The sequence below is a fragment of the Aedes aegypti genome, chromosome 1 (assembly GCF_002204515.2).
Source record: "Aedes aegypti strain LVP_AGWG chromosome 1, AaegL5.0 Primary Assembly, whole genome shotgun sequence".
NCBI lineage: Eukaryota > Metazoa > Arthropoda > Insecta > Diptera > Culicidae > Aedes > Aedes aegypti.
Window position 1 is genome coordinate 75,713,101 of NC_035107.1, and position 20,912 is coordinate 75,734,012.

At 39.1% G+C, this 20,912-nt stretch overlaps 1 protein-coding gene across 1 annotated transcript in view; it reads right to left on the bottom strand.

Annotated features, from left to right (window-relative positions):
• Positions 1-484: 484 nt before the first annotated feature.
• The window catches only part of LOC5574754, a 106,844-nt gene continuing 86,416 nt past the window's right edge, over positions 485-20,912 (bottom strand). Inside the window, exons 15-16 of the mRNA XM_021838541.1 lie at positions 1,519-1,619; positions 485-1,455 (exon numbers count right to left, since the gene is read on the bottom strand). Of these exons, the coding sequence (XP_021694233.1) occupies positions 1,074-1,455; positions 1,519-1,619 (483 nt within the window). The 3' untranslated portion in view covers positions 485-1,073. The remainder of the gene's footprint in view (positions 1,456-1,518; positions 1,620-20,912) is intronic.

Below are 20,912 nucleotides of genomic sequence, written 5' to 3' on the forward strand. Positions count from 1 at the left end.
TGGCCAGGAGGTATATGGTGTGGTTGACCAGGAGGAGGTTAGTAGAGTTCGGCAGCTAGGAGGAGTTCGTTGCCAGAAAGAGTTTGCTGGACGTTGCTGGACGAGCAACGAGAATCTCGATGAAAAGGTCTTCGGAGTAGGCTGAGTCCACTCAAACAGATCGCGAAGTAACACCAGCGAATGGTCGTCCGCCTGTGAACCAGAAGTCTGCATCCGGCAGATTCGCAATACTAACCTCCGTTACGACCCATATTTCATCGGTTTAGATGATCTTTCACCACCGCGGAATTCTTCGTCGGAGATCCTCTACCTTGGACTATTTCGAATAGTACATAGCGTAGGATACCAGCTTTAGTCTGTGAAACGATAGTCGCAATCCAACCGAAATCGCTGGACTGTCCTGGAAGTATACCGGTCAACAACGGAGTAAGAACAATGCATAACGTTATCGGTTTCGGGAGACATCCCATCGTACGGGCTTCTCCAGCAGAGTTGACTAGCTCCTTCCCTGGGAATTACGCGGTGTAAAATAGATCACGACACAACGCTGACTGTGGATTGCTTTATGATCGACAAAGCGTTCTCATTGAATTCCATAGGGTTCTCAAGGGTTCTGTCGAAGATTCTTCAAGAGTTCCTAAATGATTTCTGAGGGACTACCAGTATACGCAAGTTTCTTAAGACGTCTTTGATGAACACTGGGAACTACTGCGTACCCCTACAGTAACTTTGGCAACTTTAGGATTTCCTTTTTTCCATAGCGCTTTTTGTATGAAAAATTTAAAATTTTTGTACGGGTCGTAGCGCTTGATCCTATTCCCCTCCTCCCCCTAGAGCGTTACGTAATTTGTGGACGGCGCCCAACTAACTTGTGCCCAACAATCCAGCCCAGAGCAATACAATCTTCCGCGTGTGTAACCCTCGTGGTGACACACGAGACTCTGACCGTTATTGCATTGTTTAACCCACGTTGGAAGAAACATGACGCCGCAGAACGCTCAACATAAACTTAACCTAGCTATTTACACCAATTCGCACACACTTCACACGGTCCACACACACACATTCCGCATTTAGTCGCTATTTACATCGGCGCCGTCGATCATTTTCCGATCCCGCTCCTGCCAGGATTGATCGTTGTAGCCCCCGCGGCTACCGGCCACCCGCTTCTGCCGGGACATTTTGAAGTTCTGCCGTGACTTGATTCCCATGGCGCTGGAAGGCATCAGCAGCAACTGTTGCTGCTGGGGCTGGGGATGCTGCTGCGCTTCGACGACGACAATACGTCCACCAACCGCTGAGGTCGAGTTCGTCTGCAACCCACTACTGTCCGGTTTCTTCAGCAGTGGTGAAGTGACCCGAGGTGAATCTCTGGGCGATGAACCAGCGTCCTCGTCGGAGACGGCTATCAGACGATCCTTCTGACGGATCGATCGCTCCAGTCGGCGGAGGAAGCTGCACGGAAGATCGGAATCTTTAGTGATAATCTAGCGTTTGTCGTCGAACGGAGTCACTTACCGAATCTGGTTGCCAATGGCGCGCAGGCGTCCGATCTTGCTCTGCGGTCGAGCACTGATGTCCTCCACCGTTACCTTGGGCAGTATTTGGCTAGACACATCCTGGATCCGGGGAAAAAAGGAACGGAAGGTAAATGTTCGATTAGTGGCTTACTGAATCAGGACTGCTGGTGTTCTATTCCGAGAGGTTCACATTCAAAAAACTCTATGGTAGATACTTAATAGCATGTAACTCTAGTCACTATAGTATCGATCAATCACAGGTTTACGTATTTACACTAGCAGCATCAGCAGCAGCGGCGTTCACTTTCAATATTAGCAGCAGCGGGCGCTAATCGGTAGCGGATGGATCATGGACAGTAGGATTGATGGGAATCGGTGATGTTCAGAAGCGTGGAATGAAGAGTGAGTGATTATGGGTGATAACTTATGAATAAATGAAAAAAAAACAAACATTCTTACACAGTTAGATCTTCAAATAGATGTTTCAACTAAATCTCATCACATTGCAATTAGTCAATTCGATAGAGCTTATTTTTATTATTGGAGTCATACATGTTCCGACACTCAGCAAGTTACAAAGTGTATTCTGTGCTTTTTCGCCTTTGACGTCTTCCAATAGATACATTGTGCAGCTAACGTGGCGCTAGTTTAAAAATTCTTCTTTCGTATAGGAATCTTCTGTCCAGGACTTCGTGGATCCAGTTTTTTTTTTTCTATTTCCAGCAAATATGTAATGGAGAATTTGCGTGCATGTTTATACGAGAATCGTTGTTTCACTGATATCTGATCTAACTATGTATTAGGGATATTTGTGATGCTACAAAAGTTGTTGCTGTTGATGAATTAAAAAAAAAACTAAGTTTGTTGTTCAGTAAACCAGGCCCTGCAAATTATTTCAAACGATTTGTCGATCCCCTGTGTTTCAAGAGATCTTCTGCTAATTGTAGTTAGTTATTCAAATGATCATCACTTCATCTGGGGCAGCCTGGATATTAGTTTAAAAAGCTCCAGTCTGATGGAATACTTAAGTTGCGTAGATTTTTGATTACTTAAAGCCTTACCTGTTTCTGCTTACCTCACGCATTACTCCAATAATTCCGTAAAAAATGTCTCCAGAATTATTGGAAGGCGGTCAAACATTTTCCCGGTGTTTTCAGAAGGAGTTTCCGGAAGATTCATCCCAGGAAACCTCCAGTATTTCACTAGCAAATTCACATAAGATCTCTGTATTAATATTAGTTGTTCTTGTGGATGTCCCATCGCAATTTCATAAGGTTTTTCTTAAGGAGCAGGGAAAAAATATGATGCTTATTCACGGAATAAATTTCTTGGCAAACTCTTAGTTTTACTGTTTAATTTTTGAATGTGTATCACGCTTACTGGGAAATTTAGGTTGTTCGAGTATTCCATGAATAGACAGTGACTCGCTTGGCTGAACGCTGTAAATTCCTAGTTTATACGGATAGTTTTAAGCTGCAGGGTTAGAGATTCTGGAAATTCTTTCTCGATCTCTGATAATGCTTTCAAAAAATGTGATCAAAACAAACAGAGTTTTGAATTCCTATCGGTGTTTCTCCAGATGTTCCTTTAGAGAATCCTTTAGGAATTCCTCCAGAAGTAACTTTAAAGATTCCTCATTGGTTTCCCCGTGAAATTCATCCTGGAGTTTATCCAGGGATTCTTCAAGAAATGCTTCCAGGAATTCTAGAAGGAATTTTTCAGGGATTTGTAAAGGATTTTTTCCATGGAGATTCCTTAATGAATTCCTATAGAGATTCATGAGTTTTTTGTCAAAAAGTTCCTTAAGGATTTCTTCCAGGAGGTCTTTCAGGAATTACGCCAAGATTTCCTTAAAGAATTACTCCAGAAGTTCCTTCAAGAATTCTTCCAGAAGTTCCTTCAAGTAATCCTTCAGGAATTGCTTCGCCAGGAATTTCTAAGAAAGCCAGAAGTTCGTTCAGGAACATCTCCAGGATTTTTTTTCAGGAGTTCTTTCAGAGATTCTTCCAGGGGTTTCTTCAGCAAAACCTCCAAATATCCCTCCAAGAGTTCCTTTAGAAATTACTCCAGGAGTTGCTCCAGAAATTCTTTAAGGAACTCCTTCTGAAGTTACCTCAGGAAATTCTTCAGAAGTTTCCTCTGGAAATTCTCCAGAAGTTACTACCGGAATACCTTTAGGAATTCCTTCAGGAATTCTTCCAAGAGTTTCTTCAGGAATACCTTTCAGGAGTTCTTTCAGGACTTTCAACAGGAGTATCTCCAGGAGTTCCTTCAGGAATACCTCCAAGACATCCTCCAGGAATTCTTTCAAAATTTCTTTCAGAAGCACCTTCAGGAATTCCTCCAGAAGTTCCTCTAGGAATTTCTCCAGGAGTATCTTCAGGAATTACCTCAGAATTTCGTTCAGAAATTCCTCCAGGAGCTCCTTTAGGTAAATTCTAGGAGCATCTTCAGGAATCCCTCCAGGTGTCCCTTCTATAATACCTCCAGGAAATCCTTTAGAAATTTCTTCAGAAGTTCCGTCAGGAATTCTTCCAGGAGTTTTTTAGGAATTCCTCCAAGAGTGGCTTCATTCAGGATTTCCTCCAGTAATATCTCCAGAAATTCCTCCAAGAATTCCTCTAAGAGTTTACTCCAGGAGTTCCTCCAGGGCTTTCTCCTGAAATTCCTCCAAATATTCCTTCAAAATTACTTCAGAAATGCCTCCACGAGTACCTTCAGGAATTGTTACAGAAAACCGTCAGGAAATCTTGCATAAGTTCCTTCAGGAAATTTTCCAGAAGTTGCTCCAATAAATTCTCCTGGAATTCCTTTAGGAATTCTTCCAAGAGTTCCTTCAGGAATTCTTCCAAGAGTTCCAAGAGGATCACCCTCTAGGAGTTCCTTCAGGACTTCCACAAAGAGTATCTCCAGGAGTTCCTTCTGGAATATCTCCAGGACATTCTCCATGAATTCATTTAGGAACTCCTTCAGAGGTACTCTTAGGAACTTTTTTTGAAGTTACTTGAGAAATTCCTCCACAAGTATCATCAGGAGTTCTTCCAGAAGTTTGTTTAGGAATTCCTCTAGGTGTTCCTTCAGAACTTCCTCCAGGAGTTTCTTCTGGAATTTCTCCAGGATAACCTTCAGGAATTCCTCGAAGATTTCCTTTAGAAATTACTTCAGGAATTCCTTCAGGAATTATTCCAGGAATTGCCCCACGAATTCCTTGAGGAATTCCTTAAGGAGTTCCTTCAAAAATTCTTCCAAGAAATCTTTCAGGAATTCTTCCAAGAGTAGTTCTTTCAGGACTCCCATCAGAAGTATCTCCAAGAGTTCCTTCAAGAACTCTTTTAGAAGCTCCTTCAGGAACTCTTTCAGAAGTTCCTTTAGGAATTTCTCCAGTAGTAGTTCGTTGAGGAATTTCCTCCTCAGACATTTGTTCAGAAGTAGCTACAGGAATTTCTTCAGAAGATCCGACAGGAATGCTTCCAGGAGTTCCTTTAGGAATTTCTCTAAGAGTATCTCCAGGAATACATCCAGTAGTTTCTTCAGTAATACCTAGAGGAGTTTCTCTAAGAATTCCTCTGAAAGTTTCTCCTGGAATTACTCAAGGAGTTCCTCTAGGTTTTTCTCCAGGAATTCCTCCAAATATCCTACAAGGAGTTCCTTCAGAAGATCCTTCAGGAATTCTTCCGAGAATTCTTTCAGGAATTCTTTCTAGAATCCTTCCAGGAGGTTACTTCAGTTATACCTCCAGGATTTCCTACAGGAATTCGTTCAGAAGTTCCTTCAGGAATTATTCCAAGAGTTCTTTAAGGAATTTTTCCAGGAGTATCTCCAATACTTCGTCCAGGTTCCACAATTTCCCCCAGGAGTTCTTTAAAGAATTCCTCCAGAAGTTTCTTCGAAAATTCCTCCAGGAGTATTCCTCCCAATATTAGTTCAAATATTCCTCCGGGAGTTCCTCCATGGATCTTTCCAACAGTTTTTTTTTCAGAAATTCCTATGGAACTTTCTTCAGGAACTTCTGGAGGTATTTCTGAAGGAACTCTCGGAGGAATTCCTGGATATACACCTGGAGGAATTCCTGGACATACTCCTGGAGGAATTCCTGAAAGAACTCTTGGAAGAATTCCCGAAGAAGCTTCTAAAGGAAATCATGGAATTTTGTAGGAAATCATGGAGGAATTCCTTAAGGAGTTATTGGAGGTATTAATGAAGAAACTCCTAGAGAAATTCCTGGGGATAATCCTGGAGGAATTCCTAAAAAAAAAACTCCTGGGAGAATTTCTGAAGAAACACCTATAGAAATTCCTTAAAGGATTTCAGGAAGAATAGCTAAAGAAACTCTGGACAAATTATTTGAGATGCTTCTGGAAAAACTCCTAAAGGAAATATTGGAAAAATTACTGAGAGAACTTCTGTAGGAATTCCTGTAGGAACTCCTGGAGGAATTCCTTGAGGAACTCTTGGAGGTACTACTAAAGGAACTTCTGGAGAAATTCCTGAAGATACTCCTGCAGGAATTTCTGAAAGAACTTTTGGGAGAATTCCTGAAGGAACACCTGGAGGAAGTCATAGAAGAACTCGTAGAGCAGCTCTTGGAGGAATTGCTGAAGGAACTTCTTGAGGATTTACTGAAGGAACTCCTGGAGGAATCCTTGAAGACACTACTGAAAGAATTCCTGAAGAAACTCCAGGAGAAAGGCCTGAAAGATTTCCTGGAGGACTTTCTGAACGAATTTCTGGAGGAGTTCTTGAAGATGGTCCTGGCGAAATTCCTGAAGGATGTTCTGAAAGTGCTCCTATAGGAATTCCTGAAGGTTCTCCTGGAGGAAATCCAGAAGAAATTCCTGGAGGAAGTCGTAAAGGAATTCCTGAACAAACTTCTGGAGGAACTTCTGAAGTCACTCCTGGAGAAATTCCTGAAGAAGGAATTCCTAGACATACCTTGAGGAATTTCCTGGAGGTATTTTTGAAGGAACTCTCAGAGGAAATCGTAGACATACTCCTGGAGGAATTCCTGAAAGAACTCTTGGAAGAATTCCTGAAGAAGCTGCTAAAGTAATTCCTGTAGGAAATCATGGAGGAATTCCTTAAGGAATTATTGGAGGTATTAATGAAGAAACTCCTGAAGAAATTCCTGGAGGAATTCCAAAGGGAACTCGTGAACTTTCCTGTGAATAATCCTGGAGGAATTCCTAAAAAACTCCTGGCAGAATTTCTGAAGGAACTCCTGGAGGAATTCCTTGAGGAACTCTTAGAGGTATTACTGAAGGAACTCCTGGAGAGATTCGTGGAAATACTCCTAGAGGAATTACTGAAAGAACTCTCCGAAGAATTCCTGAAGGATCTTCTGAAGGAATTCCTGTAGGGACTCCGGGAGGAGTTTCTTAAAGAACTCTTGGAGGTATTACTGAAGAAAAACCTGGAGGAATTCCTCAAGGAACTCTTGGAAGAATTCCTGAAGTAACTCCTGAGGAAGTCCTCAAGGGACTCGTAGAGCAACTCCTGGAGGAATCCCTGAAGACACTCCTGAAAGAATTCCTCAAGAAACTCCAGGAGGAAGGCCTGAAAGATTTCCTGGAGGATTTTCTGAACGAACTGCTGGAGGAATTCTTGAAGATCCTCCTGGCGGAATTCCTGAAGCAAGTTTTGAAAGTGTTCCTAAAGGAAATTCTGAAAGTTCTCCTGAAAGAATTCCAGAAGAAATTCCTGGAGGAAGTCGTGAAGGAATTCCTGAACAAACTTCTGGAGGAATTCCTGAAGTCACTCCTAAATTCTCGAAGAAAAAAAGTATTTCCGAAGGAGTTTCTAAAAGAATTGTTGAGAGTTTCATTTTGACTACGGTGAGAGTCGGACGCGTTTCGATGAGCTCGTGTGCGGTAATCGAAGTGAGGCAATCAAGGGTTGTGAGATTCATGTAAAAATTGATTGGTTTTTAGCTGCAAAATCGGGGTTTGTTACGGGTTTCATGGTAGAATGTTTATAGTGGAAAAGTTGGTTCTAGTGTGGGAAAAGTGATTATTATTGCCGGCAGGAGCGATTAGCATTGTGGAGTTGATGTGAAAAATAGGCGTCGAAAATTCGCGAAAAACTAGTCCAGCCGGCCATGCAGATACGGTTGCATTAGTGTGTGTGTGCTGTACATTCGGAACGGAGAGTTTAGAAGAGAGATCTATGGGAGAGTTAAAGTATTGAGAACAGTTTGGAACTGGTAGCAGACTGGAAATACGGAAGAAGGGGATAGTATTATGGTAAAGAGGAAAGGGTGTTGTGATTGAAGTGAGACGCAAATTCGGAATATGACAACGAGTTTCATGGGACTGTTTTTAGTGGATTGTGATTCGGAGGAAGGTTGGTGAAGGTGGTGTACAGAAACGGTCAGATAGATTGAAGTTGGAGGGAAAAAAGAAAATCGTCGAGAAATAGCGGAAAACTAGTCCAGCTTGCCGTGCAGATATGGATGCATCAGTGTGAGTGTGTGCAGTAGAGTCGAATCAGAGAGTTTTATTGAGAGATCTTGTGGGAGTGTTTAAGTATTGAAAACAGTGGGGTACTGGAAGCGGTCTGGAAACACGGAGGAAAGTGTTTGTTTTGGAAGTTTGTTTTTCCAAGTTTGTGATGAAGTGGAAGGGTTATGTAGGTTGAAATTAGAGTCATCTCATAAGAATACCTTATTATGTGGCTTTGAGAAGATTGAAACAGTGTGCACATGACAAGTGGGGAAGTTATTTTGGAAACTGATGAGAAGAAGAAGAAGAAGAAGCAAGCGGATCACAGTACGGATAGAAAGTTGATGAAAGGAAAGTGCGTTACTAGCTAGAAAGACGGGAAGAGTGCGAATGTACTAGTAGTGGTGTTCGGGTTTTTGATGAAGAGGTGTGTGGAGCAGACGGCATGGAGTTCTGTTTGATCTTTCGACCTTGACACTTGCTTTTGCCGGGGTGAGCGACGAGGGCAGGATCAAACATGTCGCGCGTTGGTCTAGTAAGTGAAAAAGTGGCGTGATCGGTGAGTTCGGTTGGAGTAACTGAAAAAGTGCCGCGATCGGTTAGTTCTGTTTGATCCTTCGACCTTGACGCTTGCTCCTGGGCAGTGCGTCAAGAAAGCCCGAACAGTTTTTTTTTATTCTTTTTGGGTCGCGCGCTTATTTTTTTTTCCTGAGTGCTTTTTTATAGCCGAGCAAACGAGTGAAGCCGAAAGTGGATTGTGGCTGCTCAGTCAAGGATAACGGATCAATTGGTGAGCTCGTTTCATGCTACTATTTCTAATCTATAAAATATGTATGACTGCACATTCAATCGTTACAATGGTGGGATGTAAATATGATTTTTCAACAAACTATGGATGGTTCGTCACTGCGAGTGTCGACACAAACTCTGATTCATGATTTATTTATGTTTAACATTTTTTTTTCAGAACACCTCTTATATACCTTTATTTTTGTAATTAAAAAAACTTTGAATGGTTCGACACTACAAGTGTGAACTTGCGAAAGGTTCACCTTATGCAACAAACTTTGGATTCGCCACTGTAAGTGTCGGCATAAGAATAAGAGTGTTCTATGATGTCCCAACCAATCGAGTTTTTTGTTTCTTTTCAAATGAGTAAAATATAATAACACATGCTTTCGTCCTGACAGCTGTAGGAATGTTACATTTAGGCATTTGTTCAACAAACTTTGAATGGTTCGTCACCTCAAGTGTCGGCATAATTTTCCTCTACATAGAAATTGTTCATATCAAATGAAAATATTATATTTACGTATAAGCATGTATATATCTCACAAATCATTGTTTATCATGGTCTAATCGCTTATCAAAGTGAATCCTATGACCCAACGATCCTCCCCATTAACAAACATCTCTCCCAGTAACCTTTGTGGAGATGCAGAGGCAAACACGGTCTCCAAAAAGCAAAGGTTACACACTAACATTCCTTCCCCCAATCCCACCTGACTGCAAGGACGTGGCCGGCGCCGTTATTGACCCTGTATAAATAGAGGCACTGAATTATGCACACTGAAGAAGATTATGGCCAATCCCAGCCGAACTTCTAGTTGATTCTTTGTGCATTTTCACTGACTTCGGTCAATCACGGAATAGCAACCATTGATATGTGTAGTCAGTCTAAGCTAAGCTAAGCTAAGCTAAGCTAAGGAGTTTCTAAAAGAATTGTTGAAGGAAGTCCTGGAGGTATTCCAGAAGGAACTCCTGGAGATACATCTGGTGAAAGTCCTGAAAGAACTCCTAGAGGGTGTTCCTCAAGAAAATCATGGAGGAATTCCTTACGGAATTGTTGGAGGTATTAATGAAGAAACTTCTGGAGAAATTCCTGGGAATTCCTGAAGGAACTCTTGGAAGAATTCCTGAAGGAACTCTTGGAAGAATTCTTAGAGGAATTCCTGAAAGAATTTCTGAAAATTTCCTGAAAGAATTTCTGAAGGTTTGGAGACATTACTGAAGGAACTCCTGGATGAATTCCTGGAGGTTCTCCTAGAGGGATTCCTGAAGGAACTCCTGGAAAAATTCCTGAAAGAACTTCTGGAGAAATTCCTTAAGGAACTCTAGAAGGTATTACTCAAGCAACACCTGAAGGAATTCCTGATAATACACCTGGATGATTTTCCTGAACGATCTCCTGAATTCCTGAAAGAACTCCTGGATTTCCTCCAATAGTTCTCTCAGGGATTCCTAAAGGAGTTCCTGCAGAAATTTCTCTAGGATTATTTTCAGGAATTCCTCCAGGAGTTTCTTCAGCGATTCCTCCACAAGTTCCTTGATGGATTCCCAGAGGAGTTCTGCTAGAGATCCGTAAGGAGTTTCCAGGAATACCTCTTAAAGAATTCCTGCTTGAGTTCCACCAGAGATTTTCCTTTATGGATTCCTCCAGGAGTTCTTCTAGTTCCTCCTGAAAATGCTTTAGTAATTATACCAGGAGTTCTTTCAGGAATAGCTCCAGGAGTTCTTTCAGGGATTCCTCTTAGCAATCTTCCTGAAGTTTCTTCAGGGATTCCTCCAGGAGCTCCCTCAGGAATTTATTTCATAGATTCCTCCAAGAGTTGCTTCATGAGTTTTAACTAGGATTCCTTCAGGAGATCCTTCAGGGATTTCATCGAAAGTTTCATCAGGAATTCCTTCGGGAACCTCTTGAATTTATTGAAGAAATTCTTGACGGATTCCTTTAAGCAACTCAAACAGGGTTTGATCTAGAAATTCCACAAGAAGAAATACTCAGGGAAATCCCCCAGGAATTCCTCCATGTAGTTCTCCGGAAAATCCTTCAGACATTCCTTCAAGTATTTCTTTATGACATCCTGGAGGATTTCCTGATGGCATGTATGGAGAAAATTTTGAACGAATCATTGGAAAAACTCTAGAATTTTAAGAGAAAAATCTGAACGAACTCCTTGAAAAATTTCCGGAAGATTCCTTGGAGTAATTGTTAGAGTAATTCCTAACAGAATAGGTAGAAAGATCTTCAAACAAATTACTGAAAAACCCGTAGAGAAATGCGTGGAGAATATCATGAAAGATTCCTTGGAATAGTTCATAAAGAAATCCCTAAAAGAAAATCTGCAAAAAAATTCTGGAAAAAATTCTGGAAAAATCCATGGAACACTGCAGTGGAAGAATTTTTCTAGGGATCTTTGGATGAATTCTTTGAGAAATCCTTTGAGTAATCTTGGAATATCCTGGAGGAATAACTGGAGAAGGAAATCTCTGGAGAATATGCCATAAGAGTTCCACTAGGTTTTCCATCGGGAACCTCTTAACGAATCAGTTCAAGAATTCTTCCGAAATTTCCCAGATAAATATATGAAAAAACTCCCGTAAGAATCCTTGAAGTCTTTGAGGTATCCTTTCCACGGCATAAAAGGAATTCAACCAGACAATGCACAAGTTGATTCTCAGCTACCTACTCCAGGAATTCCTGACAGTAGTTCTCCGAGAAATCCTCCGGATATTTCTTTAGGAATTTCTCTAAGGTATACTGGAGGATTTTTTGATGGTATCCTTGGAAGAAATCCTGAAGGACTCCCTGAAGAAAACTCTTGCATTCTGGGAGGAAAATCTGGAGAAATTCCTGCAGGAATATCCAGAAGAACCCCTGGAGGAATAATTGGAGGAATCCCAGAAAGAATAAGTGGAAAATTTAGAGGAAGAGGATTTCCTGTAGGAACTTCTGAAGGAATCCTTGGAAGAATTTATGAAGGAATCCCTGAAAGAAAGTTGTAAAAATACTCTTGAACATATTACTTGAAAAATCTCTGGAGTAATCATTGACATTATTTCTGTATGAATCAGTGGATGAGTGCTTGGAAGAAGTCCTTGATCCTGAAATATTCTGGAGGAATCTCTGAAAGAACTCCTGGATGAATTCTTGGAGGAGGAAATCTAAATATTTTTCAGGGCATCGCGATCAGTCTGCTACGCATGTATTGCTCAAGATATGAACACTGAGCTTTTTGGTCAGTGAGAAACAAAATGATAATTCTAATTGTGGAATTTTCGTGACATCAAATAGGCAGCGTGTTATGAATATCCACTAATTCAAAACTGATTTGGTTTTAGATAATGTCCAGTCTAAGCGCCATGAAATTCATGCGCTTGTACTCCAACACATGATTTTCTAGGCATTGGACATTAAATCGTGCCAGATATGTGGCATCGAACTAAGGAACCCTGCATTGGGTAAGAGTTTATTTGTAGAGGTCTTAATGCTGTTGTAACGCTCAAATCTGAAATAACAACCTTAAATGCTGTTGTAATGTTTCTTTTGCTGTGGAACATTTTAGAAGTTCCTTATCATTCTATGAAATAACACATTACTGACAATTCTCAAATGTTCTACTGAGAAGCTGTAGCAGTGTTCAGATGATACAGACGTATCTGATGTGATAGATTTCTCTTCGTCGATTTTTTCTTTGGATCAGTGAACGAAGTACAGCAAATTTTGGTGGCGGTTTACGATGGGTAGTACATTAAAATCGTAAGGGTTTATGGGGCGAGGAGGGTTTGAGTTTTCTTATGCGCCATCAGGGATGCCAAGTCATTTTTATTATTTTTTTCATAAAATTGACCATTTTGAAAATTTGTCTGAAAATCTGGATCTACTGTCATATGGAGAACCTTACAAATTATTTACAGAACCTTATAAATTTTTTACACAATTTTACCTGGATCTTCTAGATTTTCGTTAAATAGGGCTTCAAAAATCTGGAATATTCCAGTCATCGAGGAATGTTTTTTTTTGATGACCTTTTCCGAACTACTATCCAGCGTTGCCAACCTTGCAGATTTGTCTGGAATATTTCAGATTTTTGAGGCCCCTTTTACAAAAATCTGGAAGATCCAGATAAAATGTTGTAATGAAATTGTAAGGTTTTGAAAATAATTAGCTTGAAGTTGGTTTTGTTCACTACCAAGTTCCTAAAAACGAATAAGACAATGATAAAAAAGTTCGAGAACACACTACGAATTGGGCAGAACATTGTTTTAGAAAACTTCTTTCAATCAATTGTTGAAGTACACTACATTTTGCAACTGTAATGTTCTAACATTCAAATTCACTGTCAGCGATGCCAAGTCAATTTTTCAAAAATCTGGAAGAATTTGAAAATTTGTCTGGAAAAGTCTGAAGGGAAGATCCAAATATGACGCCCATCGTTTTTCGGGATTTCTAGACACCTCCTCCTCTCTTCTGTCAAGCTTTTTCCAATACCAAATACATGCACTGTCACATTTTCGTAGACCTCCCCCCCCTTCCCCTAAACAATGGATGTCAAATTTGGATGACCCCAAGTCGCTTATGTTGTATTGGGAGAACCTTACAAATTATTTGCAAAACCTTACAAATTTATTTGAAATTTTATCTGGATCTTCCAGATCTCTATAAAAGGAGGCCTCAAAAATATATTCTAGACAAATCTGGAAGGTTTGCAACGCTGTTCACTGTTATATTGCTGTTTTAGCGCTCAATGAAACATCTCAAAATGTTCCAGATTTTTTGAGAATAAATGAAAATGACTTGGCATCCCTGACGGCGCATAAGATATCTCAAAACGCCCCTCCTCCCATAAACCCTTACATTATAAATGGACGACTACCATGTTGCATCGTAAACTACCACCAAAATTTGCTGTGCTTCGGTTACTGATCTGAGGAAAAATCGACGAAGAGAAATCGATCACATCAAATACGCTCGTGTCATCTGAACACTGCAAGCTGTAGCAGAACATGCAAGAATTGTCAGTAATGTGTTATTTCGTAGAATGATGTGGAGCTTTTCAAATGTTTCACAGCCAACTGTGGGATTTTCTATATGTGATGGGTTAGACATCAGGCATCAGCTAGGAACAATGGAGATAAAGATTCTTTAATGGCGCTGTGCAAAAAATACGATTCGATCGCAAATAAATTTGTCTGCCACATTGATGATACTCATGCGTTTGGTGAGAACATATTTTCAACAGAAGGCCATGAATTGCTTCTTAAGGAAGCAATGAAAAATATGAAAAAAAAGTCTTCAGCAGATTTTGATGGAGTGGCTGGATTATTTGAATATTCACAAGAATATCATAATACAGTTACAGTCGACTCTCCACATCTCGATGTTCTACATCTCGATATCTCTCCCTATGTCGATGATTTCAAAAGTCCCTTCAGTCTGCATACATTTTCTCTCCATATCTCGATATCCTTCTCATCACGATATCTCCATATCTCGATGTGTATGTGTTGATTATTTGTTCCCAATTTTCTCTCCGTATGTCGATATGACCAGTATCATAGGTTAGTAGACCAAAGTTTTGGGATTCAAAACAAATTAGGAGCGCAAAATGGCATCTGTTTGTTTATTACTTTCTTGGCAACGGAGTGTTTTTCAATCTAGTATTCATCAAAAAATTGTTCTTTGTCCCGATCTCTCCCTATCTCGATGGCCCCTTCGATATCGAGATGTGGAGAGGCGACTGTATTATAATTTGTAGTTCGTATTGAACATACCACTAGTCAAATCTATCAGAAAAAGGTTACGGCACCGGTTTATTACCATATATCTTCTGATTTAAGAGCCATCACTGCAGAATGGCTTATCTAGTTTTGGGGCTTCATATTGAAAACGATTCCCTAACAATGGCGTTCCTTTCAGAAGAGTTGTTAGTGACAATGCTAAGGGAAATTTGAACGCCCTTTGTGTGGCGTTCAGCTACATTACCTTAACAGAGTACATTAAAAACGCATTCAGCTGGGTTTTTTCATCTGAATCGGACAGAAAAAAGGCATTGTCAAATATTTGTTTAATATATTTGTGCAATGCACATTTGACGAAAAAACAATATGAATCAGTAGATCAAAGTTTCGTCGAGAAACTGAGAATAACCGTCAAACGTCATACATAGATTCCAAAACTTGTTGGTATAATTTTGTGTGTTTCTTCTTAGTTCAGATCGTTCTTCAACTTTTGCCGAAGCATACCAATATTTGAAGCAGTTCAAAAAGAATAATGTTTTATGTTGTTAATGATTCAATGGAACACGATTCTTCAATAGATCAAACCAGTCAAGTTCAGTACATGCATAGCCCATTTTATTTATAACTAAACAACGTTTTGAGCGCTGCTAACAAATGTGTTTCGGTGGAAGCGCCAAATGTTGCAGCTAGATAGACTTTTGACTTTGGATAACGTCTTACGGCAACATACCGTAATTTCGGGTGAAATTGATCATTTTTCACTGTTTTCCTGCTATGCTTTCTAAACTGTTATCAATATCATACAACTAAATGCAGGAAAACAAGTACGACGGTGAACCTCATTGGCTCATGTACCGAAATTTTTCAACAAATGTGATGTTAGTGCCAAAAATCTGGTCTAAAATTAAAAATCGGGAATCCCATTTCGGGGTGAAATTGATCACTTGTCAATGTTATTATTGTTAGTTTCGAAATCAACTATACATACTTAATTTGGGCCTTCTGAATCCAAATCTGCTTGCCAAATTCTTAACAAGACAATATTTATGGAAATAATCAATAATTAAATTTCAAGAATACCGCGAAAAACGCCTAAATGTAGGCAATTTCCAAAGGATTTCCCTACTTTGTTGTAGAAAATTGAATTTTTCAACAAAACGAGCAAATTGGCAAGAGTTTCGATAGTAAAATCTGTTTTGGAGATATATTGTTAGCATCCTCACAAACTTTCAGGTTTACACCATGTCCAAATCCTTGTTTAGAACTAGAAGTATATAGATGATGATCAATTTCACACTAAACTTGATTCTAGAATTTTACATTATTTTCATAGAAATAAACATTCTGTGGCACAAAAAACTTCACTATACACAATTAGACATTATTTAAGACAAACAACGTTCATTTACTATAAGTTGCAATGAGCTTGGTGCACTATTAGTAACAAATAAAATCGCGTGACACGGTGATCAATTTCACCCTACTGATCAATTACACCCGAATTTACTGTACTGGGGTACAATTTCGAAAAACGAATCGCTCGCGTTATGATAAGTGGTTAAATTTTGACTATTAATAACTTACTAACGCCCGCATATATTTTCAAGATTCTTGCAGTAATCGATTGGAAATCTTTCAACGAATCTAGTCCAATGATGAAAACTATAGATTTTCATGACTAAACTATTGATAAATGGGTAAATATCAAGGCATGTCTTATTTTTCAAAGAAAAGCACATTTTTCTTGCTGTTATAAGGTTTTGACGTTTTTAAGTATGTACCGTAAAACGGGGTATCTTTGATACTGCGGGTAACTTTGATAGTACGTAACCCACCACATACTAAACGAAATATCATAATTTCAGTTAATCGGTTAAGCAAAACGAATGCAACACTGAAGAATATTAGTATGACACTCCATATAAGAGCTGTTTTCATTTGAATCGAGACCATTTGAGGCTTTTTACACTAATATTAAAAATTGACACAATTTTACCATTTTCGAAACGCTTACAAACAATCTGTTGTACGATTACTATTTGATGTACTTTCAAATAGTTGGCCACTTATATTTGGCAGCCTAGTTATCATAGAACTTGAATACGGTCTCAAATCTCTTAGCGAAAAGCATTTTCACAAACTGGGACCATTTTTGTAATCTAAGTCAGAAATTTCCATATAACGTTAAACGCCTAGAGGTATGCAATACCCTACAAATGTTCGTAATTCATTCAATTTTGTTCGATGCATACTCCATTATCAAAGTTACCCCAAAACAGAAAACCGACTTTCAATTTTATGAAAAATTATACATCCATTCAAAATAAATCTTTTGGCAATCTATCAACAGCAATCGATAGGAAGGATGCCAGTACTTGTTTTAAAAATATAAATTATAATTCTTTGAAACAGTATGCATAAATATTCAAGTTTTCTTCGAAAAAACTTTCAAAGTTACCCCGTTTTACGGTACCGTAATTTCGGGTGAAATTAATATTTTTTCATGGTTTTCCTTGTCTGTTTTCTATAATGTTGAAATTGCCAAACAGCTGAATGCAGGAAAACAAGTACGACGTCAGTCTCTTTGGCTCATGTGCCAAAATGTTGTAACAAATGTGTTTTGAGTGCTAAAAATCATCCCTTAAATAAAGAATAGGGGAATCCCATTTCGGGGTGAAATTGATTACTTGTAAATGCCATTATTGTTATTTTTTTAAACGACTCTACATAATGAATATGAGCTCGATGAATCCGAATGAAGTAATATTTAATGAAATAATGAATAGTTAACTTAAAGAATTGCAATAAAAACGCCTAAATGTAGGCAATTTCCTAAGAAAATCTCTGATATCTAACGGAAATTTAATTATTTCAACCGTATGAGCTGATTGCTACGAGTTTAGAAGATAAAATCGGGCTCGGGGATATATTTTAAGCATCCTTACAAACTTGACTTACTTTGAATAATGCCGTTGCCGTCGTCGCTACCTACATGTAAATGCATGCTAGTGCAATCAGAGTTTCAACTTGTCAAACAAAGAGCTTAAACTAATCAGCAACAGCATTGTTGATGTTTTGATTTGGTAAGAAATTGTCGATCGAACCAAAATACGCACCAGAGAAGATTGCAAAAATGCTACCACCACCCGACCCGAGCGACGGGAACCAAGGTAAAACTTCGTTTGCCATTTATCTCCGTTGAAAACTAATCATCTAAAATTATAATTGATAAATAAATAAATTATTTAATCAATTAATAGTAATAGATGGAATGTCTCTGGTTGTAACTCTTTTACGTCGAATGCATTATTGTGACCCTGAAAAGGGCCGTTTTGCTTGAAATTATGCTGCAATTCAGCTGAATGTCCTTCGGCATGATGCTGACATGCTTGACGTGGATCGCGCACAGGTTGCTATCCTCAAACAAACCGATCAGTTAGGTCACTCGCTCATTTGCCTTTACATTTCTTCGGATACCACGACGAAGCAGCAGAAGTTCTTCATGGCGCGGAACTTCCTCGAAGATCATGCCAATGATCGTGACAGGCAGCTTTAACATCGATTTGAGCAAAGAGGAGAACATGGAGTTCGCGGACTTCATGGAGAAGTACCTCAACCTACTGCCTTCGGAACCCACTAAAGCAACCAATCTTAGTGGATCATGCGTGGACCTAACTTTCAACCGGATTGGATTTTTATCAGTAGAAATCTTCCATTAGTTCGTGACGGTCTCAAGCCACGAAATAGAAGAAGCTAACGTTATCCAACGTTAATTTGGCGGTTGTATCTCGGAAACAACCTCTTGCTTCTTTGGTACCGTAATCCGGGGGCAAATTGAACACTGGGGTGAATTCGACCAGGTCGGTACCAAGTAGCATTTCCTTTCAAGGATGCTTAATACTTCGTTGGCATCACAGGTATTTCATGTTTTCTACTGAATAGATGTCTAATGATGATTTTAAACTTTTTCTTTTTTGTTAGGGTTAGTTTTGTATAGAAATATTCACAGTTTTTGAAGGTGTGAATAATAATGTTGGAAATGTCGGTACTTAAGTAAGCTAATCTTCAGTGTGAACTGCTGAACTCATTTTTTTAAATCGTACAGCATTACAAGAATAGGTTTTTGCTCATAAAACCGTTCATTGTTGCATAACGTGCTTATTTCAAGCAAAATTGCATACATTTAGGCGTTTTATGCAGATTTACAAAGTTTAATTTTGCAATAAAATGATGATATACACGAGTTGTAAGAATTTTGACATCATTTTCAGATCCAGGAGACCCAAATTTAGCAGATAGGGAAATTTTACTTTCTAAAATATGCTTTATTATATAGTGATCAGTTTCGCCCCAATGTGTCATTTTCAATTTTTGATATTAACCCGTAAAGTGGCAGGACGGACCTTAGTGCACAAAAATGCTTCAATCTCAGTCAATAGTCATCCGAATCCAATTCTTTAAAAAGTTATGGAAAGGGGATTAGTGTACCTACATTTTAGGGGGTGACCCATCCCTCCATACCCCTCCCCGCTTTTGTTTGACTCGAAAAACCTTGGCTCTTTAGTGTTTTTCTATAGCAATTTTACTAAGCATCATGAAAACAAAAATGCCATGCAGATTTTCGCTCTCAAAACTGGTCAAAATGATGAATTCAGACCTATGTAGGCATTTTGGACCATTATGGTCCTGTCGGAAGAGGACACCGGTGAATCCGGATTTATATAGGAGTGTTCATGTGAAAATGGCTGTATCTCAGTCATATACGAATCAAATCGCATTCTGCAGCCAGCATTCGGCAGCAAACCCTTAGGCTTATGTTTTTTGGTGGCGCTGGAAGTTGACGCATCCCCCCTAGCCCATCCCCCTCGATGTTTAGTTTGAAATTTTTATGATTTTTCATGCAAAACTATAGAAATTTTGCTTACTACCGCAAAGAGGCTGTTTTCAAAGCAGTTTATATCTTCCACATATATCACAATGATGGCAGAATTCCTTCCTGGCTTACAATGACCTGTCTGGTCCTTCTGAAACTGATCTGGACAGCAGTGAGTACGAATTTTTCGGAAGGACTTTTATAGATGGCAAAATATTGGCTATACGTGAGTCAAGAAAGCATTCGATAGGTGCATCGTAAGTCTACTTTTTGAAGATCGCGATTCAATAGGAAGTATCACATCCGTTGACGAATCTGTGATTTCAAATTAGTTGAGTCCTGATATGTTGAAGAGATTACCAAGAAGCTTTTAGAGTTACTATACGAATTTCTGGAAATTCTTGGAATACGAAATCCTGGGATTTCAGTAGGAATACTTCTTGCATGCATGTAGGTATTCCAGGGTATTCTTCGATTCTGGTAAGAAATATTACAATGAAAAGGAATTTTGGACTTTCGATAGGAGTAAGTTTTAGTGAAAGTTAGGGATTCTAGTGGTTTATGGTGCATGTTCTATATTTTTGAATTTTGGATCCCAATTGGTGTTCATAAATCTTGGAGGATGCTTCAAGACACCGGTATGAATTTTGAGATTGCAATGGAAGTTCTTAGTTATCAAAACTTCTTTGTTCTGAGATTTCAGTTGAAATTGTTGGTATTCTAAGATTTAGGCTAGAATTCCGAAGATTTATAGAGTTTTCTAGGATTCCAGTAAGAATCCTAAAATACCTATGGGAACTCTGAAATTCCAATGAACCCTAAGATATATTGAAGATAATCTACGATTCCGGAAGAAATTATGAGGGGCAGTGTTGAGTTCCGGATGAAATCCATGATTTCAATGACAATTCCCCTGAGATTTCATGTAAGGTATGCTGGGACTCCAATTAGAAGTCTGTGCTTCTGGTTGGAGTTCTTAGGCCCTGAAAGCAATTCTGAGATTTCTATGGGTGGGAATTTTTAAATTTTCAAAAAAAAAAAAAAATACCAACAATTCCTTCCAAATCCAGTAACTTCCACCGAAATAGCAAAATTTCTACCAAAATCTCAGAACAACAACTGCTGTCCAAACAGATACAACTAAATTCCTAAGAAAACCTACCAAAATTTCAACAGTAAGAAAATTGAGGAACCTGTCCAAGAATTCCCATCAAGATTCCAGAATTATTTCCACAGACCCATAATTGTGAAATTTCAGAATTTTCTCCAGAAACTCAAGAATTGCTCCAATATCCTAGAGTGAATCTCCAGGAATTTACTTCAAAATCCCAACATTCTCACCTAAATCTCAGAATACCCACGATAAAACCAGAAGAACTATATGAATTCCTATTGCAATCCCAGAAGACACATCGCAATTCCAGAACTCGTTTCGGAATCTACGGAATCTCAGAAATCATACGAGGCTGCTAAGAGCTTCTACCCGATTCTCAGAAAACTTTCCTCAAACTTGAGATTACCGCCAACCGAAATCTTATAACCTCTAACAAAATCTAAGAA